The 23,751-nt window shown below is 38.8% G+C and overlaps 1 protein-coding gene across 1 annotated transcript in view; it reads left to right on the forward strand.

The window, feature by feature from the left end:
* The first annotated feature begins 547 nt into the window (after window positions 1–547).
* The window catches only part of si:ch211-216b21.2 (heparan sulfate glucosamine 3-O-sulfotransferase 3A1), a 44,854-nt gene continuing 21,650 nt past the window's right edge, over window positions 548–23,751 (forward strand). The window contains exon 1 of the mRNA XM_037691201.1: window positions 548–1,107. Coding sequence (XP_037547129.1) covers window positions 548–1,107 — 560 coding nt within the window. The remainder of the gene's footprint in view (window positions 1,108–23,751) is intronic.

Below are 23,751 nucleotides of genomic sequence, written 5' to 3' on the forward strand. Positions count from 1 at the left end.
GGGCATTGAACAGAAATATTCATACATAAAAATAACAATTTCACACTATTTATCTCATTATTATACTAATTTCACTCATTTTCGTTTGTGTTTGAGTCTCTTCTTCATCACTATGGTTTAAGTTTAACATAATTTTAACTTTAATGCTTAAACTTGTCAGAAAAGGACGGTGCACAGATGTCTCCGCCCACCTGAATGATCATTGGTTGTTCTGTTCTCGCCTCCTCATCTGATTGGCCAGAAGGAATGCCTGTCAGGAAATTTGACGTGCGGGACAAGTTTACAACTCTACACAGCACGTGCAGCTGGTGACTCTGTAGCATCCTTCATCCACGGAGGGAAGCAGAGGTTGCTACCTGGTAGTTTAAATGTTCTAAACACTGTTTTTACGCGATTTACTTCCTTCTCACCTGTCAGGTGTCAGCATTTTTAGGGGTTTATGCTCCACAGCCCCCTTTAGATTAAGGTTCGGTCAGTTTCTTCATGGCAAGAAGACACGGGGATGTTCGCCTAGCATGGCTGTGCCTCCGACCGCCCAGGGACGAGTATGGCTTTTAGCCTCATCCACAAACCGGACGCCCCGTCCCGAGGCATCTCCTGGAAAGCGGCGGTCATGCTCTGCTCCCTCCTCCTCGCGCCTCTCATCCTCCTGCACCTCCTCACCGACGGCTGCGCCTCGTCCTCACCGGTGAACGAAGCCTCCTCTCTCGGTCGGGACTCGGTACTTTTCGAGAAGTCGGGGACCTTGAAGAGGCTCGCGCTGACCGTTGGGTCAGAGCTGAGGGGCTACGGGGCCGCCCGACGCGCCTCACGGGCGCTCGCGGATGAGCGCTCGAGGAAGATGGAACTGCAGCTTCCCGGAGGAGGAGAAGAAGAAGAAGACTCCAGGGTCGCCATGTCCGGGAAAGTGTCGCCCCGGTTCGCTGGTAAGCTCAGCCCGCTCGGGGAGGGGAGCAAGAAGATGCCCCAGGCTCTCATCATCGGGGTGAAGAAGGGAGGAACCCGGGCTCTGCTGGAGTTCCTGCGGGTCCACCCGGACATCAGGGCCGTGGGAGCAGAACCGCACTTCTTCGACCGCAACTATGACCACGGCCTGGACTGGTACAGGTGAATAACAGATATATTTATTTTTAATCATATCATAATTGAGTTAAGTTGGTTAGTTTTTAAAGTCAAATAGAATACAAAAATTAAAAAAAACTGACTCATGACTTGTAGTTTTGAGTCATTAAATTGCCAAAGTGATAAATTGTGTTTTCCCAGCGTTTTATTTAGCCTATACATCACTGTGAGGACATGTCTACATAACCCAGAAATCTTTATTTTAAATCTATTTTAGAAAGTAGCCTAATTGCATCTGAAAAGACCTCTGTTGATTGAAGCTAAATTTAGACCTGCTTTTATTAGATGTTATCAAGCTGCTCATTTAAAGATTGACTGCCTTTTAAGTGTCTTTGGTCAGAACAAAAATGTTATTTTTTTTACCTATAAATTGCAATTTTCCCTCAGTTAGAGAGAAAATAATCAGTAGCCAACAGAAACATGGCTCATAATGCAGTTTTACGGGTATTTAGTTTCAACTCAGTGTGGTAGTTGCCGAGAGTCATCCTCAACACACACTTTAATGGATAACAAATCACTCCAGATCTCACTGAGATTGCTCATTTAAAAGGTTTCACCACAAAAATCTAGAAGTCCATCCCCTCCCCATTGTTGAAAAGTCAGGTCTAAAGGCGGCGGGCGACATGCATTACTTTAAGGAATGCTGTAGGGGTGCACCGATTGCAGTTTTCTGGCCGATCACCGATCTATAAAAACCTGATCTGCTGATTCCGATTTTGACCGATGCCATTTTAGTTTTATAAGTGACACTGTCAGGTGTTGTAAGGTCACATTGCACCTTCAATTTTATTTTATTGAAAAACATACCTTTGAACAATATCCTAGAAATAATACAAACTTGTTTTAACTGGCCATGAGGTAGTGCTCTGAAATGCACATGAAGTTTTGACAATTGTTGATAAAACTACAAGAAATCGGTGAAATCGGTTTCTCGTGCAAGTATTGGCCGATCTCTCAAAATTAAGGAAATCGGGGCCGATTTATCGGTGCACCCCTAGCTAGGTGTATTTTTATCATTATAAAGCCTCATTCTTGCTGCAAGATTTTAATCTAAATTGCAAAAAAAGTCAGATCTTTTTGAATAAAGTGCAAAAACAAAAAGCTAAAACAAAGCTGTAGCGAAATGAATTATTCCACAGCACTTTTCTGGCAGCATTTTGTACTATCAAGAGCAAATGTGCCCTTTAAAAAGTATTTTTTTTTTGTTATTTTACAACCTTGCTGACCTTTAGCTGCAAAAAGCCATTTTCAGTCTTCATGTACTTTTACAGAGTTCGAACACACGTGCGCGCTCCCCTAATGTCTCCTGTGGTTTTTCTCGCTCAAGTCGAATTTGTGATTGATTTAATGTGTCGCTGTGAGGCGATGTGAGTGAGGATTGTGTGTTCACGTTTCTGCAGGCCGGTGGGGAGTAATGGCTCTTCCTCTCGGTGGTTCTCTGTCTAATGGGGTGTTGCCAACATCGCAGCTCTGTTATTAAGAAGGATTAGGGCCATAATGAAAGGTTACCTGAGTGTCTCAGGAGGTATAATTCACCTTTTGATTGAGTTAACTCTACACACAGCACCCTCTAAAAGCCCAAACAGACAAAACTTTTACTCTTGCTCACCAGTGTGTCTCTTCTCCCTCCCTCCTCCCCCATTCTGGCTTTCTCCCATCTCCCACTCTCAAACTGCCCTCTTTGTGCCTCCCCGAGAGCGAACATTCTCTTTTTGCCATCACTCTTTCACACTCTTCTGTTTACCTATTCATCCATTGTGGGGTTTTTATATGCATGAGGGTCCCATCCATCCTGAGGAGTTGCCAAGATTCTCTGGAATTTGGACTGCGGCTCCAATGATGGACCTTGGTGCCGGTCCACCTTAATGCTCCCCACTGAAAACAAAAGGGCCCTTGAATCAGAAAGAGGAATAAATAACTATTAAAACAGCACGGCCCACTCTGCGGGAGTTCATCTTGTCAGCTGTCCTCGACAACGCCCGAGAGTCCTCCTGGTGATAGCTTTTGTGTTTTTAAAGCTTTTGACTGAACCAGTTGTTGGTTTGAGGATAAAGATGTTTTCTTGTGCTTTACTAGGACTTGTCAAAACTAAGATATCAGTCTGATTGCATAGCTTAAACCAACAAACTGCTCTTCTTTCTGAACGCTTTTGAGGTTTCAAAACCCAGAACTGAATGTTAACATTTAAATTCACCATAAAACGCAGACAGTTTGTCAGTTTGTGGATTTTTCTTTACAACCTAAGTGGTTTTTTCTTTTTTACATTTAATGTTTGCAGCAATTACTATTTTGCCTGTAGACTCCTGCCTGTGTGAGACAGTAGGGATGAGAGGTGGGGGGCATGCCACTTAGGAAAAGTTATAAAAAAAAAAAAGTGAGTTTAAAACTCCAAAGGCTGACCAAATCAGCTGATATTAGTGCCAGGGCATCCATAATCAGTTAATGAGTAGCCCTTAATTTAGTTTTTTGGACAAGAATGCACCTCTGTAAAATATTTTTAAACGTACAAGTTATTCTAAAAGCTGTTAAATACAGATTTATTTAATTTAAGTAGTTATTGTTACAGTTTCTTAAATGAAAAAGGCATGTTGACCAAAAAACATTTGGTGCCCTAATTTCTTAAGATCCACACCAGCCATAAAACAACCTCATATGGGCCGACCTATAAACTATATTTATAAACTACTTTTCAGTAATTGAGCAGGTCAATTGAGTAATTTCAGTACTGAGCATGAATCAGGAGCTTTTCAGTAAGTTTTGTCTGCACATAGTCGACAGGAACCGCAAGAAAATGTGACGGCCCGAGCAATGATCAAAACGGATTTGAGTTAGCTAACGTTAACACTTCAGCAAACTCATCTGTGTGAAAACACGTCGGCAGAGTTTATTAGACTTAGTAGCTGTTTGTGCAGGATTAAGATGTTCTATAAATCATAAAATATATTTTTGACTTTACGTGTGGGGCAGCACGGTGGCACAGTTGGTAGAGCTGCTGCCTCTCAGCGAGCAGGTTTAAATCCTGGTCCGGGAGCCTTTCTGTGTGGAGTTTGCATGTTTTCTCCGTGCATGCGTGGAAATTCTCCGGGTACTCCGGTTTCCTCCCACAGACCAAAAACATGCATGCTAGTTTGATTGGTAACTCTAAATTATATTATAATTACATATTATCTAGATATGGACCAATAAAATGGGCTAATAAACTTTGATGCTAAAGAACCCTATGTGTGAGAATGAATGGTTGTTTGTCTCCTTTGTCTCCATGTGTCCCTGTGATGGAGACCTGTCCAGGGTGTACCCCGCCTCTCGCAGTGATGGCTGGACATGGGCAACAGTGACCCCCGCGACCCGAAAAGGAAGAAGCGGGTAAAGATAATGGATGGATGTAATTTAGGCTCAGTTAGGCTGAAAGGTGAAAAAATAAAATACATGATTGTCAACAAAACAACAGAACTTACTCCTCGTAATATCAGCGTGTCAAATGGTGAACAATTATAGTACAATAGACTGTGTTCTATGGACTAAATTTGAAACAAAGCTAGATTTTTATCCTCTATAGGGGTCGTATTCGTCCATTAGCCGTTTTCTCGCCAGCTCAACTCCTCCTACACCTTTTAAAGGAATTTAATGAAACTTGGTGGGAAGTAATATGATAAGAGGCTGTGCGTGTTATTGGCATTTTGTGCTGCATCCTTTCTATCCAGAGTTATTACACCTTACTATATTTTCAGGTTTAAAGGAATTTGTGCCAGCTCAACGCCTCAAACACCCGTGATAGGAACTAAAAGAAGTTTGGTGGGAAATATGTTGATAAGTGCATTTTGTGCTTGCTACTTAATTCTACTCTATTCGTAGCAACAAATGTACAAATCTGTACATGCTTTGCCATATACTTTTATGTATCTCTTTTCTGAATTGCCATGTCAGTGCGTGTTTTTCAACTCTTGATTGTTTTTACCTTTGGAAAATGACCCTTTATTTTACCATTACCAAGATGTTCTGTTTAATTTCTTTTTCTACTATATAGCTGCCATGCAGTACACTTTTTTTATAAAACTTTTTTTTTTCCCCTCTTAAAATTAAATAAAAACTTAATTTGGTCATTAATAGCAATGCAGCTGTTTTTACAAACCTTTTAATAAAAAACTGTTGCTTAAATATAAATGTAAGTAGGTTTAAGACAAGTGTATTTATTGCTCTGGTGACCTTGTTAAGTTATTGTTTCTCACAGGAAACGTGAGAAACTTTATTTTGAAGAAACATTGGATTGTGTTATGTATAAATTAAATAAAGCTAATTAAATTTCTGCTCTGTTCCACACATTTTGCCAAATTTGTGTTCAAGTCTTTAATACTAATGAAATTGTGGATATTTTACAAATAAATTCTTGCATTTGTTTTAATTAGCCAATGAACAAGACACATTTTAGATAAAAACTTGTGGCTAGATAACAAAATATTCAATAAAAAATACTATAACTGCAATGAGATATGGACAAATAAAGTGGGCTAATAAACTTTGATGCTAAGAAGCAAACGTTACTTCCTAAAAAGTTTAGCAAATTGTTGGAAAAAGGAAAAGGTTTAATATTGTTTGCATAAAATAAGACCAAATTTTCTATGTTATGAGTATTGCATTAAATAGCTTTTATGAATTATTTTATACAAACATAATTTATTTAAAATAAAGGGTTTTATAATTCACTGCATAAATGTCAAGAGGTATAATCTTATATTTAAATTGGAAAAATCTAGGCTGTCTAACTTTTACCATATGTTGCCTAATATTTATCCTCTTGATTTAATTTCAAGCTTTTGCTTATTATAATCACAGTGGAACAATTTATGATCTTACTAGCACAATTTATTCAAAGCACACTTGTTCATTTTAAGCAAAAACAGGTTTAAATCTAGAAAACATGTTCATTATTTTGACTGTGTTTTTCAGAGTTCAACATTTGAAACTGTTTGTCTTCTGTTCCTTGTAAGACACTTTGAGGATTATTTATCTCCACGAAAGCTTTACAAAACTACAGTATATGCCGGTATACTTGACCAGTTATAGAATCTCAACGTCCCACCCAAACTAGCTATAATGCAAAATGTAGTCAAACAATAATAGATGTAAAAATTAAAATTTAGAGGTCAGATTAACTCATTTTGCTTTAATTTTTGTATTCATTCAAATAAAGCTGATTTAGCTCACATTTTATTGAATCTAAACTACGTTTTGGGGAATTTTAACCATCTTTAATGTACATTTTGACCAACATTGTATACAATTTGAATCTTTCCTTTGCTCACTCGGTCTGTGCTACATTTCACTTCGCTTTGCTCCGTCTAACCACACACAACCTGTTCAGCTCTTGTTTGGGAAACGAACACTTGGAGTGAACAAGAAGGTCAAGCACAAGCGCTGTGAAGTAAGGCGGAGGTCTGCGCCTCAGAGTGGTAACCATTATGTTTCTGGCCTCCTTAGGTTACTGAACACCCAAGCTTTCGCTTGTCTGGACCCCACTGCTCCAGACGTCTAATGACCAGTCGGATTAGACCTCACCTGATCCTGTAGTGGGTTAATTATGCTCCGTAAAAACTTGCGTGACCACACACTAAAAAACCGGGCAACACAGACACAAAGCCGAAAAACAGGAAAGAATCAGGTGTATGGCAGCTTATATGGAAGGCGTTAAGTTAAACTTTCCTTGAATGTTTTGCTTGATGTAAAACCACAAGGAAGTAAATTAAAACCTTGAGGTTGGATAGAAAAACATTTGAAAAAAATCTATGAAATTAGGGACTTCCCTGCTCAGAAAAGACCTATTTGAGAGGGAGCAGTAAAAATGTGGTTTTTGATCATAAATGCAGCGACCCAGTGAGGATCGTGTTAGAAACCGCCCGTGTTTTCTAGCATGATTTGTTTTCCTGCGCTGCCGTCGGCCGCGGCGGCAAGTCTGTTTTTAGATGTGGATAAAACATTACACGTGAATGATTTATTTCTTAACTTTTAGGTACACTTTAAGATCCAGCTGTAGACTTATTTATAAAAAAAAATACCCCGTCTGTGTTTAAAATCTGTTTTTATTTTTTGAGTTATTAGCCTTTTGTACTTTTCTCCCCTCTTCTGTTAGCTTCTCAATCAGGTTTGTTTATCCAACTTTATTAGCAAAAGCAAAAATAATGTTTGCCCAACGTTAGAGGTACAAACTTGATGAATTACCAGCGATGTTTAAGCGCGGCTGGATGACAAATTTTCCCATGTTGGTTCAATTAATTGGGTGGCTGAGTTTAAATACTGGTGGTGTTTGCTTCCTTCTTAAGTTTCATTCGTCCTGCCTGGAGACGTTTGGTGAACGGCTGGAACAAATGACACCGCTCAGAGTAGAAGACCTTCCCTCTTTGGTTGCGTCTCTTATAGGACACTGAAATTATTGTGACCTAACTACATATGTTTCTGTAATCTTAGAGATTCACAAATCACTTGGAAATTTTGCAAAAAAATGAATCACAACCTAAAATATAAAGTCAAGCTTTCAATTGTTTTTAGTGTTGCTCCACAAACAAGTAAAAAAATCATACACCAGTCAGACTATAAGCTCAAAATGAAAATATTTGTAATATTTGCCCATATTTTGTGCAAAAATGTGTTGCAAGTCCATCACAGGACAAAATAATGGTCAAATTATATCAGACTGAGTCCCTCTGTTTTAAAGTCGGTGTCAGCGTTTTCTTGCACTCAGAACAGATTTTTGCATCAAAAAAGTTGTAGATTTTCAAAACCTCTTGGAAACAGATAATGCAATAGTTATTTCAAGTGTAGCAAGTTATTCTGAGCCACAAATGAATAAACGGAGCTAACTGTTAAGGAGATTTCTTGTGTATGACGAGGAAAATCGATACATGAGGTTAAATAGAAGTAAGCCTCCCTTGGTGAACAAAGTCTATGAAAGGTTGGCACTTTTTATTTTGTAGCCAGTTTCTCTTGAGCAGGGGTTCTCAAACTTTCAGGGACCCCTTACAGGGGAGAGAAAGTTTCAGGGACCCCCTCATAACCCTCATGTTTATTAAATCATTTTCTTCAATTTGTCTCTTTAATGCAATGAAAATATCTGTGTAACATAAATACTTAAGACCTGTTCTTTAATAGTGTTAATACAATTTTTATGCATTTATACATGGGATATTTTTTATTCAAGACAGACTTAACAAAAATTTTAATTTCAACTTCCAAAAATTACAGTTTTGAGAAAATGAACAGTATCAAAAGCCACTTTAAAACTTTACCCATTCACATAATGAACATAATAAATGTATGGCCATGTCTTCAAATTATTACAGAGAACTCTTTACATAAAACTGAACAGAATCATAACAGCAGTGATCATACCAAGTAACGGGAAGTAATCTGTAAACAGATCGATGACGGAACACAAATAGCCGGGGGGGGTTTGGGAGTCCTCCCCCATAAGTTTTTGAATACAGTACATATGATTTCCTACATTTTGGTGTATTTTAACAGGTTGTTAAACATCTACGTGCTTGTAAATGTATTTGTATTGTTTTTGCGGACCCCCAGCACTGAGTCGGGACCCCTGAAAGAGTGCACGTTTTTAGCATGTTCTGTAACAAATTTTATGAGAGAAACTAACTACAAAAAATATATAATTCTGCAGAATCAGATTTTCAAGAGCATCTGCTGTCACAGAGGCAGCTCTGTCCACGGCAGGTGGGGTGGAGGTGGGGGTGGGGTTGCAGAGGGCACACGTCCACGCTGGAGGTAACGTGATCACCAGAAACCTCCAGAGCATGAGCTCTGAGCTGCCTTTGGATTGTGAAAGTGATTATCGTGGGGTATAATTGTACAACTGACACTCACCTCTTGCTGAAGGCATGCAGCTCAGAATGACAGTCCCCCCCCATACACAACCTCCACCACTCTCTCATCTCACCAACTCCTTGACCCCCGTCGTCTCCACCATCATCTCTGCAGCTGACCCTCGGAGGCCCCCGTGTAGGGGAGGTAGATAGAAGTGTATGAAATATCCAAAGTAGTGGCTGTCAGCAGCTGCCCTGTGGCATCCCGAGAATCTGCCCTCCAATGGGTGGGTGAGGACAGGCAGCAGGTGCAGGGGGAGCTTCTCAGACCCCACCTGGATCCAGACGGCTCACACCTGATGTGTTCACCTGGCTGTTTGTTAAGAAATGGGTGCGTGTTGCTTCATTGCAAAAATGTCAGGTGTTAGGGATCAGCACCTCTCGGGGCCTTGATAAACATGTGAGGACAGGAAGGGTGATTGATCACAGTCAGGAGGGTCGTCCAGGGGGGCTTCTCTGCACCAGCAGCGCCCCCCCACACTTCACAGTGCCAACAAATGGGACCGCAACACTGCAGGATCATGTTACATTGTTTCTAGGATTCAGTTGTTTATTCACTTTTGGGTTTATGTGTACACGAGTCAGCAACCTGTCTGACCCTGTTGAGTCTCAGCTTAGCAGCTGTTGGTCTTTTTATGAGGTTTCAGCCCCGACATTATGAGCCTTTTATTCTGGGATTCATATTTCAAAATGAGCACCAGAGGTCAGGTTCTTTTAAAATGCGCTGCTCTGTAAAGATAAAATGCAGTTTAATCCGTTTTGTCATCGTATTGTTTTTGAAATTCAAGATGTGTGACCTTTTCAAATCATGCTTTTGCACATCTGAAGCTCTAATCTATTTTCAGGTGATATACTGTACCGGAAGTCCTTTACTAGTTTAACACCTTTTGATGCAATGCCCATGAATGTCAGCAATGTTTATTTTATTGAACTCCGTAGAAAACCTGTCTGATAATGTTTTATGACATGACAAAAGCTTTGCCTTCGGGAACTTCCAGAATAGAATAGCTTTAAAAAAATCAAGTTTACCATTTTCTAGTCTTTTTTTTATCTTGGCAGGTAAAAACTTATGTAGGTGTGTATAATCCTTCATGACAGAATAATACTGTAGCAGTTTAGGTCAATAATGGAGTTTTTAATGACTCAGTTACCACCACATCACATATTTATATTAATATCTGTCAAATATGTAGCAGATTTTGTGCTTTGCATTCATCCAAATAATTGTAGAGGTCCATTCAGAGACGACTCTGACAGTTTCCTGTGATTCATGAGATATGTTGGTAAGACAGGGAAGACGGCGGGCAAACGCAAGAGAGGACTGAAGCTACGGATCGTTTGGCACCGCAGAGCGTCTGGTCTTTATAGAGAGACTGTTTCCACGGTCTTCATGTGAGGGAACTAAACAAACTGTAAAGAACCTCCTGAATTCATGCACGTTAGGAATTTCAGATGATTTGCCAGAAAGCTTCAGGTCTGCAGAAACACGCAGCCAGGCCGTGTTGTTTGGGCGTAGAGGAGCTCGGTAAATGATGCATGGATGGAGCGTGCATGTTTTACAGCCCTCAGTGGTGCAGATTGGCAGACTGAACCCGTACCTTTGTGTGATGGATCTCCTTTTCCCCATTTCTCAGGCTTGCAGCTTTATCACAGGATGGGGAGACCTCCTTATTTTCCACTAGAGAAAAGTCTGTATATGCACAGAAGGACAGGGAGAACCACAACTACTCAAAGCCTGGGAACCGAGAATAAAAGACGCTCTCTTCCATTTTTTTTAACCTTCTGAGTCATTTTATCGCCCACCTCTGAAGGTGATAATATTTCAGAAAGAAATCATTAGAAGCAGGTCTACAACTGATTAAGATTGAATGTTTACTTGATTCAAGATGGCCAACACAGCTAGGGGAACTTAGAAAACACAAAAATGGCCCTAACAACTGGTTTTACAGATACTGAGCTAAAGTTAGGTGTGGTAGTGGCTGAGAGTTAACTCCAACTTACAACTTGAGCGAAAACTGATTGCAAAAAATCTGTCTTTAAAACTTTGCAGGTACCTGTTATTGTTAATTGTCCTTGTATGTTAGCAAAATATCTCATGACCTGCTGGATGGATCTTTATAAAACTTTCTGAAAGTAATCTTTAGAGGCAGTTATCTAACTTTTGGAGTCAACCTGTTTTAACTTACTGACCTTAGTCAACACCAGAATGACTAACTCACCCAATTTGACCAATTTTAAGCTAAACTTCAGTGTGATAATAGCATAGCATCATCTCCAACACATACTCAGAGAGCTAAATGTTGTGCTTTTTTTTTAACTTAAAGACTTTGACATTAACTTTGGGTATCAACTTTGACTCTCTGTTAGCAAAATATCTCATGAACCACTGGGCAGATTTTGTTCTAATACTTACAAAGTAACTACCGGACGTGGTGCAGTCAATCTTGGCCAACAGAAAAATAACTATACCTCAGTTAATCTTATAGATATTGAGCTAAACTTTGGTGTGGTAGTAGCTGAGCGTAATCCTCAACACACACTCAACAGATCTTGTCATATTGAATGAGACTGTGAGATTGATTTGACCAAAATGACTACAACTGTCTTTTCTCAGCATTTCTTAGTCGAAGACTCTGGCCTGAAGGCAGTGGGTGACGTGCATTTCTTCAAGGAATGCCAGGCCTTTAATTGTTAAGATGCTTTTGTCTCGTGTTCACTTTTCTTTTGGCACACACCTCAGTCCGGTATTCCGACCTCCTGTAAAGTGAAAAACATTTAAAGTGGTTGCTACTCCGAGAAGTTCATCTCTCCCACCCCTTTGTGTCTCTTCACTCAGCAGGAAAGCTTTTTCAAGTGTGTTTCATAAGCTCATTGGCTCACACCGAGCTGCTCCAAGGCATGGACTCTGTCGCACTTGCAATGTGTGCTATCTGCAGCTGCCTGTGTGGTGATAGGATGGCAGCAGTCTTTTCCGCTCACTTCCATTTGGGGCGCGGGCCGTGCCAGTCGCCTTGGCAGAGTCCTCCTCTGCAGAGGCTGTGGCAGACGGTACCTCAGGCACAACCTCGGTTTGACTGAAAAACCTTTGCCTCCATGCAGAAACATGGAGTTACACGGCAGCAAAGCTAGATGCATGTGTGTGGGATTGGCACTTTTTTGGCAGCGAAGAGACCAACATCCTTTCCCTCAAATGTCATTCTCAAACTTTCAACACCTCGACGTCCAGCGTGTTCCGTGTTCCTCGGCTAGCTGAGGAACAAAGGCTCGCACAGTCGTGATGATTGAATTAAAGCATGCTGAAGATTAGGGTTTGGCAGAACCGTAGACCACGACCAGAAATCCTGCACGATTTTTAAAATATCTAATAATGGAGGTGGTGAATGGAGGGAGAATGACAGAGTGCCATTTAATCTGCTCTGAGAGGTTTTCTTTTCAAACAGAAGCACAGTGGATCCGTTGCATGTGAGGTTTGAAAAAGCTACCTGGTTTTTCAAGTCCAGCTGTTCAAACAAACGCTTTACATCAGGGATTTTGTATTTCTGCTGTGAATGCCTGCATTTCATAAAAGAGCCATTCTCTCTCTTGTATAGTGGGATTTTTTCTAAACATATTATCAAAAAATAAATAATAATTGAAGCACAAGTTTAGTACAATTTAATTTTTATATGCCTGAGGTCAAAAAGGGTACAAGTCATCATTCACACTGTTGTTTTCCTGCTAGTTTATTTTTTTGCTTATTTATTGCATGTTAACTGCTTCTGCATATTTTGTGCTATTTTAGCCATTTGTACTGTCAATCAAAAAATCAGCGCATTCAGAAAATAAGAACTTTTTTGTTACTTTTATAATTTTAAAACCTTTTCAATTTAAATGTTATTGGTCACTGATCACTGTTCTTCAACATCTATTTCAGCAGAATTTCTGTTTTTGTCATCTTTTGCTACTTTTAGGTTTTGCCTGGGCTATTGGAAATGTAAAATTTTAGCTACAATGCAACTTTTTGCAAGCCTTATATTTAGCTATTGTTTTGCTACTTTTAGCTTTTAGCTAGCTCTGTGATACTTATGACTCTAAGCTAGTGTTTTTCTATTTTTAGATTTTAACTCACATTTCTCTCCTTTTAGGCATTTTGTTAGAATTAGCTTTTTTGAGCATTTAGCCAATGTTTTGTTACTTTTAGTTAGTGTTTTACTTTTTTAAGCATTTAGCTAGTATTGTTCTCCTTTTAGCATTTAGCTATGTTATACTTCATTTAGCTTAGGGATTGTTTTGCTTTTTTAACTTTTAGCTACCGTTTTGCTTTTTTAACTAAGTTAGTGTTTTAATTTTTAGCTATTAGCTCATGTTTTGCTTGTTTTAGTTGGTGTTTTGCTCCTTTTAAGCAGTAAGCTAATTAGCTTTTTTTTTTGCATTTAGCAAATGTTTAGCTACCTTTAGCTAGTGTTTTACTTCTTTCAGCATTTAGATAATATTTTGCTCCTTTTAGCATTTACCTAATATTTTGCTCCTTTAGCATTTAGCTGTGTTCTGCTTCATTTAGCTTTCACTGTTTGTTTGTTTTTTGCTTGTTTTAACTTTAAGCTAGTGTTTTAATTTTTTAGCTTTTGTTCAGGTTTAGCTTGTTTTAATTAGTGTTTTGCTTCTTTTAAGCAGTTAGCTAGCATTTTACTTGTTTTAACATTTAGCCAGTATTTAGCTACTTTTAGCTAGTGTTTTGCTCCTTCGGGATTTAGCTGTATTCTGCCTTATTTAGCTTGGGGATTGTTTTGCGTCGTTAGCTTGTGTATTGCTTTTTTGTTTAATCTCGTGTTTTGATGTTTTTAGCTTTGAGCTTGTGCTTTGTTTTTTCATTTGTTAGCTAGTGTTTTGCTTTATTAAGCTTTGAGCTAGTGTTTTGCCTTTTTAGCTCACAATTTTGCTTGTTTAGCTTTCAGCCTGTGTTCTGCTCTTAAGGTTTAACAACTCAGTTTCGGCTTCATCAACAACTTTTGCGCAGTCATTCAGCTCTCAGCGTTCACGCCACGTTTTTACAGAAAATGCATTTTCTCTAGTTTTCACTTGATTCCTCTGGAGAAATGATGGCGCAGGTTTTGCTAACCACCTCACAATGTCAGGCAGCTTGATTAAAGAGGGGAATCAGTTAGAAATTGAGTTTGCCACCCATTTATTGATAGATGGAGTGCAACAGCACAAGCTCTGTCTTTTTACATAAAGATGGAAAAGGGTGATAAAGGGGCCGGTGCCGTGATTGATGCGCCCACAGAGGAGTGCAGAGGATCCACACAGTAATTCAATTAATCGTAACCTGAACACTAGTAATTGCCACAGTAACTAGGTCTGACTGTATATTAGACAGGAAGGAGATTGCTGTCAAAAGGAGCACGTCCAACTAATAGGAGGAGGAAGAAACATCCTCTGCGTTCTGGAGTTCCACGTTTTTATGTCATCGTTCTGTCTGCTGAAAATGAGGTCCTGCCTGTAAATGAGTCGAGCAGGAAACAGATTTAAGATGATAGCAATGAGTATGGGGATGTAAAGTCTGTAAGTAATACTTTTCCTCAAAAATAAAAAATTATGTCTGAATAAAAATGTCCCATGAACATAAAACCCTTCATTTTGTGAAATGGACTCATTCAGTTCCTGCTGAGAGTTCTTGTATCTGTCGATTAATTATACAAGGACAAGCAGCAGATGATTGTTTTAGCACATCTAAAGTCTGTTCCAGTAAAAGCAGGTTATTCAGATGCTTATCAGAACCAAATCTCCAGATTATTGCAGTATTGCATTCTGCTTTCTTGCACTGTGTTTTGTCACAAATATAACAGTTTGTTATTTAGTGATCAGATCCATTAATTGTTTCTTTTATTGCCTATAAATACTTTAAAACTCTTTAGCAAACACTTCTGCGTTGTGAGGAATCCTTTGAACACCCTAAGATCGACCACGACAGTTTAAGGTTGAAGATGTTTACAGAAGGCAAGGAGACTTCTTTATGGGTTAATTTATGGACTCTGTGAAAACTGGACACCCTGAACATGGCGTATAAATCCAGTTGACTGTCAAATCTATTTGTCTTACACTTTTATATTCAATTCTTTTTATACACTTACAATGTGTCCATGCACAGCTTTCAGAAAGCTGATTTTTTTAAAACTAGATTCCTGCAGGATTACTGAGTTTTATACCAGAGCCAAGTGTTTGTAAAACTGACCCCGTTGTGTTCACACACTTTGTTTCCTTTTTGCATTATTCTTGTCATTTTTATTTGTGCAGCTGGCTGGTTCTGGGTCAGCCACGGTCGGTCTGAACCGCTGTTGTGACAACTTTGTTGGGCTTGACATGATCCCAAGACGTTTTAATTGTCAAATATGCGGTAGGGCCAGGGCTTATTATGTAATTATGTTGTCAGGCCGATTGTTTACTCGGACATCATTGTCTCACATAGACACTTCCTCCCCTACAGTCGGGACATCAATAGGAGGAGGAAACTGCCTATTTAGCCACCAGCATTGACAGATGCACCAGATATAGCGTCCAGAGTCCTTTTCTAATAAGACAGTTGTTATGTTTTATCCACTGCAGTTCCCATTGCTGCCTCCACAAACAGCCTCACATCAATTATTAATTCAGACAATTAGCAGGGCTGCATTATTCACCAGGAAGCCGTGATCACATCCATTAACTTTGCTGTCTTCCCTCATTGTGGTTCTCCCATGTGATGCTCACACAGCCAGCCCAATGCACAGATTTGGCTCGCCTCCATCATGTTGTGGATGCCTTTAAGACAGTTTTCTTTCTTCGTGACTCTCTGGGAAGCCGCTGGCCAAACTTTAAGAGGAAGTGATCAATAATCACAGACTTCTGATGGACTCAGAGACGAGTGATAAAAGTCATCCAGGCCAATACCTCCTATTTAGTGGACATATGTTTATTTAAAGGCAATTGCATAAAAAAGAGAAAATAAAACTATGTCACTGGATGAAGCTGTTTTAGATCCAGTTTCTACCACAGCTTATGCAAAGGTGATTGGTCTTGATACCTGTCTAAAACTATAAATGGAAACTGGAATGCTTTTAGCCCCAATTTGTCCTCCCTTAAGTCTATCATGGGCTGACTGTTGGCGACAAATTGCAAATAGGATAAGCCAGTAAGTTTCCAAAATGTCTCATTTCCTCACATAAGGGACTTGTTTCCATGCCTCTGAAGTTTTGAACATGACAAGAAATTTTAAAAGACAAAGCTTGTCTCAAAATAGTCGGAGCTGTTTGGAACTTGTGTAAAACTTTTTTCAATTTAGTTTCCATCAAAGAAAGAATTGTGAGACAACATTGGACAGCGTCGATGTCTTATTCTGACGTATTGGAGACAAAAAAACGAGACATTCCGGGTGCCCAAGTTTCTCTAACAGTCACAGCCCAGTGAGATACAAGCTTTACTGACTGATGCAATGGAATAACAAATACCTATTTTCCCCAAAAGCTCAAGCAAAATCACATTCTAAATGATATTTTTTTAAAGGAAAACCAGGCTGTAAGTGCCAACTTTGTTGCTACTTACTGCATAAATCCAGCTTACTCTTGTGACAGATTCAGTGAAATGCAAATGAAGACACACTTCAACACTGACAGTTAATATTTACCTAAATCAGATTTAACAGCTAAAGGTGTGTGCATAAACATGTGCATGAACAAAGCCAGAATGTTTTTGTGCAATAATTGCACAATGAAGAGATGAGAGATACCAGCCTTTCAGGAATTTAGCTGAGGTGCTGTTTTTTGTAGTTCTTGTCACTAGACCAGGTTAAAAGGTTGGTGTTAAAACAGAACTGAAGAGTGTTATTAGAAGTTTCCACTTCTAATAAGAGATGCCAGAAAGTTTATATTTTATTAAATTATTCTGGTGATTGTACATTGTAATAAGAGAAAATGGGTCACCTGGATTTTTTTTTGGAAATCACATTCAATTTTCCAGAAAGTTTCCACAGAAATCTAAAATAGTTCAGTGTAATAAAGCAAATTAGGCTACAACACATCAGCAAAGCAAACAGCATAAACGTGGGGCACCCTGACATTTGTAAAGGGGAAAAATAATTTAAAAAATATGAAAATATATTATTGCTTTGAGTGAGTGTTTTAATTCGAAACTCCACATTATTAAACCCGTTGAGGTGTTTCAGTAATAAAAGTGAGTAAATACAGCCTCTAACCAAAACTGCTTTAAAATGCACAGTGCGTTTACAATAAAGCCCAATAATGATGTCACAAAAGTGCCAACATATTCAGAGTAGCAGCTTTATTTCTGATGGAAAGTTTAGCAGCACTGGATGTGGCTTTCTAAACTTTTTTGTTTATTTGGATTTAAACAGATAGTTGTGTCTTGTTTGTGTGAAGCATGATAAATGCGAGGCCTCAGCTTTGCGACAGCATTATCTGAGAACCAAAATAAGATTTCCATCCATCATCGGTTTGCTGTAGCTGTGCTGTTTTGATGAGTCCCATCCCAGCTGGCACAGCAGAGAACCCAGTCAGGCAGAAGGAGACCATTTAAACCTCAGCACACGAGAAAAATTCAAACTCTGTCTTTGTCAAATGAAATCAAACCAAAGCTTTAGCTCTGTAGCCTTCAATTGAAATTCAGAGAGGTCCACCTAAAATCTTTTCTCCAGCAAACATTCAGAATATATATGTACTTTTATATAGGCCTGTCGTGATAAACAATAAATCAATTAATTGCATGATAACTGAAAATTATCAACCTAATTTTCATTTATCGGCTTCATCGTTTCTTCATGTCTCTCTCTTTCTACTGAAGACACTGGATGACAAAAGGCTAAACTCCGGTGCTCTTCACTGACCCCTCCCTTTCTCTTTTCTCTTTAAAATCTGTTTTAACCGTCCAAAATCATGTTTTTGGATCGTTAACAACAGCTAAGCTGAGAAGCTAAGCTACGAGCTAAGCTAACAGGCCGACCTCGGGGAAAAAAACTCCGTCTTGTCAAAGCTCCAAAATTCACAGTTGAAACTCGTGCCTTCGTATAAAAAGTTGTTTTTCTCTTAAAAAATAAGCTGAAAACTTGTTTACTGGTTTTCTTTAAATGAAATGCTTTGTGTGACAAATGCTATGCTAAAGAGCTCAAACCACAACGAGCGTCCGCCATTTTGAGAACCGCAAAACAGGAACAAGAGACAACCCATGCCACGTCAATGGGCCTCCCTCTCATTTTTCTTGAAGACACAGCTCGCTCCCTCACTATCCATCCTTTGGTTCAAACAGTCTCATACTGCCATCCAGTGGTCAAAAAAAGGTACTACACACAAAAAATAACCAACATTTTTTTCTTAAATTCGACAATAATTACTAATTATTGTCAAATTTCAAACAATGTTATCGTTTATCGCAACAATTTCTGAAACAATTTATCGCCCAGCAAAATTTATTATCGTGACAGACCTACTTTTATATTCTTTTTTTTTTTGGTGATTTAGTGACATCCATGCTAGTTTAAGTTACCTTTTTAAAAAAAAATAATGCCCTGTGCACCTCTCTACAACAGCTTTTAGCTACAAAGAGAAATGGCTGTGCTACATAAAACAAATTACTGTCAATGTTAGAAACGCTGCACCATTTAAAATGTACAGTGTTGCCATAAAAGTAGGAAAAGTTGCACTGCCCAAAAATCAATTACAGTGTATTGTAGAAAGAACCTGAGTTGTGTAAAGTAAGTTACTACAAATTCTAGAGTTATACTACCTTAAACCAGTTACTTAATGGTTAAAAGCTGCTCCTTTTAAAAATAAAATCTGAAAAAGCAGGAAAAACTGCACTGCCTAAAATTAATTATTCCAAATATAGAAAAGCTGCGACAGTATAAATTACCGTAACTGCAAGAAAGAAACGTGAATAATACTACGCTGTGTAAAATAAATTACTGTAAATTGTAGAAAATACTGTGCAGTGTAAAATGACTTACCATAAATGCACCACTTAAAATACTGTAAATTCAGGAAAAAGCTGCACCACTTATAATAAATAAAGGAGTGTTGTAAGATGTGCACAAGTGAAAATACATAATTTATTTATTAAATAACTTTATTCAACTAAAATTTAACCAAAGTTCTTGGTCCAGATTAGAGTTTGGATCCAGACCACGGTTTCCCTTTTGATGACCGAAAGTTTAACGCTTGACGTTTTCATTCTAATTGTAAACTTATTTTCATGTAAGATCAAAACATTATTGAAAGATAAATACTTCATAATAATCACTAAAAATAAAATTCTCTACATATTCAGCCTAAAACAGGAAGTAAGCAACGGTTTCCCACAGCTCTCTAAATAAAGACAACAGTGAGTTCTTGTCTCAGGGATTTATGGGCCTTCAAATCACCAAACAAAATCTTTCCCTGCTTTATCCTGTGTTTACTGGACACACAGGCCGGCAGCTGTGCGTTAGATAAAAACTTATTTATTTTCATTTGCCTATCTGCCTAATTGATGTCCCCCTTGTCTCTCTGGCGGCCGTAATTTCATTACACAAACAATTTAGAGGAGTTTGATTAACACAAATGAGAGTTCAAGAGTCCCACTGGCTTACAAGTTTGCTCTGCAGTTTTTTCACATGAACTCAGCCTCGGCACTTTTATCAGCACATAATAGCAAAAAGAGGGTTATACAGTATATGTCTTCAACTACATCAAGAAGTGAGTCTGTATTTGGCTTATTTAAAACAAGATTCACATTTAGACCACTCACAGTTGTATAACTTTTATTGTTTAGAAACTACAAACATGTCAGCCTTTAGAGGCTGCTGTGTAATTTGGCTCGTCTTGTTGTAGAGTTCACACCACTTTAGCAGCTCATATTGATGTTTCTGTGCTTTGTTTAAAGTTCGAACCACCGAACGTTAGAAGTAAACCCAAATGGAAAAGCTTAAACATACACGCACAGGCTCAGTGGCTGTCGAGGGCAGGTCTGCTCCTGACATACAGTTTATGACATCATAATGTTTTCCGTTCAGCCCAGCAGCAGTGAATGTTATTTTTCACCGCCCTGGTTTTTTGCTCCTATGTTTCTGTTTCTCTTTGTTTTCTCCAACTGGCTTTAAACCATGGTTGGCTCTGGCAGGGCGTAAATCCAGCAGGACGGATTTCACCCCCTTCATCCACAACAAGCTTTAAACTTTTGGCAGACGAGCGCCACTGAGCAAATCTAGCTTTTGTTATTAAACTCTTATACATTTTTGAACAAAAAAAAATAGAGATTTTATATATATATATATATATATATATATATATATATATATATACCCAATATTTATTAGCTACAATGACCATCTTGAGTTGGATTTCCTCTAAATTAGTGAATTTTTCAGAAAGTGGATCGACGAGTGTTTACCTTTTGGAGGTAATCTGATTCAAGATGGCCTTCACAGCTAATAGACATTAATAACACTAAAATGACAGTGAGTTTGACAGATATTACGCTAAAATTTTATGTGGCAATCACCGAACTTCATCCCTTTCACATATCTCGAGTACTAAGAGATTCTGTATAAGGTTATTTTCAAGATTTGACCAAAACAGCTAAAACACCATCAGCATACAATAGACGCACTTAGATTCATGATTCTGAGGCTTTTTTTTTTTAATAGAAAAAACAACCATACATTTACTGAAGATGTGAAATCAAAACGTATAATTGAATAAAATAGTTTTTATAATGAACAATGGATATTAATGGCATATCACATTGTTATTTAGTGAGATAGTTTAGGAACATCTTAGAAGATGCACTTTGAAAATAACATGTTTCTGGTCTAAACAGATGTTTGTGAGGAAAACTATAGCCTAGCTCCAGTGCAGACTGGCTTGGACCACTTCTGTTTCCACTCAAAGCATCTCCTGCACCATCAAGCTGCAGTTTCGTTGGTTGCTCTAAGTATACATTAAATTTCAAAAGCTACAAATTAATTAGGTAAATGAAGCATTTAAGAGAGCTCAGGCTGCCGCATACGCTCGCACTGCCATTTGAATCAGTCCAAAACTCAGACACGGAAGGTCAACAGGCAATGTGCATTGTTTCATGATAAACAAAGCCTTTATAGGCATGCAAGTACATAATTTACATAGCACAGTGAGACAAAATATGCACATATTATTAACATATACTGTATTCACTTTCATTTGCCATTTGCAGCAAATATCACTTATGACACAGATTATTTTATAGGTTTACATTTGTTCTCCAGGCTTGTAATGTAAATGCAAATGTGACTGAAAGTGGCTCATAATCTCCATTCTATTGTCACAAATATAAATAGCATTATTATGCATTTTGTTTTGGTTTGCTGCTACTCTTCAGGAATATTCGTGTATTTGAATGATCGCGAACGCCTATTAACGTCTTCATGCCGTATTTATTTATTTTCTAATTGTGATTTAGACCGACCATATTTCTTCACGCCAAAGCCCTTATCTGTATTTAAGACACATCCGTCATTCAAGGATGGGAGAGTTTGACTCTGTAACTCTGCAAACATCCAGCCATTATCCCCCTGCGGAGTACTCTCTCAATGTTAATGTGTTTTTAGGACGATTACATCAGTTTGAAATATTGAAAAATAACCTTCTGATTGATAACATGAATCATCAGGCCCTCATCCCCTCCCTCCTGTACACCCCATTAACCATCTCCATGGTAATATTCAACGGTCCTGCCTACAAGCAATCACCTGCTCACATGAGCTCGACTCATGATGCTGGATTTGTAATCAGGTGGGGCCTTGGTGGGAATTGGAGCATTTGTTATTGAGGAATAACAGGAAGGCAGATGCATGGGCTATACCTCTTTACTGCTGCAGGAATGCATCACAAATCCGCTCGTAAAAAATGAAAGAAATCATTCAGGCTGGAGATAAGCATTAATCTGTTAATCATGTGCAAGAGCCTTTTACTCAGCCACTTAATCACCCCACACCGCAGGTAAAATATTCATATAATGCACTTTGAAGCATATTTGTAAATATTTATCATTACTAGAGTGTTATGGTTGAAATCATTGAAGTGCTGGATATCTGAGTAAAACCAGAACTTATTCATGTTAAAGTTAAATATTTGGTTAGATGATTGGTTACACCAGTGGACTGTAAAATGCTGGGTTATTAAAGTGAGCTTTATTCTTTGTGTTTTTCCTAGAACTTTCTGTATATTTTACTTTTGTCCATTTGAAAATTATTTTGTCGTGATATAATATTCGGAACTGTAAGTTGGTGTGAGGATCGTTGTATTTGTTGTATTTATTAGGATATTTATGATTCTTGTTGATTTTACACCCTTTATTTTCTTGTATAAGTTCTCCCTGTGTGATTGTGCTCCTGCCCCGCCCACTCACCTGCTCTTGGTTGTCTCTCCCCCAGGTGATGCTCATTTAGCTCATTAGTGTTTCCTTTATATTCTGTTTGCCTCCCTTGTTTGTCACTGGTGCATTGAGATTCCCACAACCATTCACGGTTTACCCCTGTGTTCATTCGTAAGCTTTCCGATGTTTTGACGTTATGACAGCACGTTTCATTTTTGTTAATAAATCCATATTTCTGTTCTTCCTTGAATTCCTGAGTCATGTCTGCACTGTTTAAAACCACCAGCAACCATGATATTTGATCAGTGCAGACTAACTGAACTATAAGAATCATCACATTTTTAGGAGCATAGAATGAGCCAGACCCCATTCCATGCCAACATGTTCAAACTGCAGTCCAGAGAGGAGATGCAAACTGTGGCTGTAGAGGGAACTTTTCAATTTAGTTTTGTACAGCTTGCTTAAAATGAGGGGTTTCTTCTACGCAATAGAAGAGATCAGAAGATGTTAATAAATTGGAGTTTTAATCATTCTTGATTATTATTGGTCTCCAACCAACTAAAGCTCATCCTAAAAGCCAAAAAGTTCAGTCAGGTTGTCTGGATGGTTTCTTTTTTTTTTTTTTTTTTTTTTTTGGGGTTGAGACGTTTTGTCCTTCATCCAAAGGACTTCATCAATCTGAGGAGCCACAACAAACTGAGTCCCATGAGCAGCACACTCATAGTGAACCAACCAGTTTGCTTGTGATAACCTGGTTTCTGGGGCCTGCCCTCCCCCCTCGACTCCTCTGAGGCACCCGTAGCCAAAGTGGTTCACAATATCATGAGGCATGTGAGACAGAAGCACATTTGAGCCGTGCGCTGTTTGTATTGACAGTTTTCAAGTGGCGGAGGTGCGTTCAGTGTGAGGGTTCAGCATGAGGGAAGAGGCTGCATTTAGCTTTTTAGCTGGTGCACCTGCATTATTCAAATCCCAGTCCAGGGACCTTTCTGGAAGGAGTTTGCATGTTTTCTCCGTGCATGCGTGGGTTTTCTCCGGGTACTCCGGTTTCCTCCCACAGACCAAAAACATGCATGTTAGGCTGATTGGTGACTCTAAATTGTCCCTAGATGTGAGTGGTTGTTTGTCTCTGTGTCCCTGTGATGGACTTGCGACCCGTCCAGGGTGTACCCCGCCCCTCGCACAGTGATTGCCGGACATGGGCACCAGAGACCCCCATGACCCAAAATGGAAGAAGCGGGTAAAAGATAATGAATGGAAGGATGAATGGATATATATTATTTTTTTTATTTTTGGCTAAAGAAAGTACTGCCTGGGCAGATTAGTGTTGGTAAGCTAGTGAAGGATCGCAACTTTGCTCCTGCACCAGCAGTTCTTACTGGTTTAACTGGGAGTCTGCTGTAAGTTG

This window comes from Nematolebias whitei, chromosome 17 (genome assembly GCF_014905685.2).
Source record: "Nematolebias whitei isolate Nwh7 chromosome 17, NemWhi1, whole genome shotgun sequence".
Lineage (NCBI taxonomy): Eukaryota > Metazoa > Chordata > Actinopteri > Cyprinodontiformes > Rivulidae > Nematolebias > Nematolebias whitei.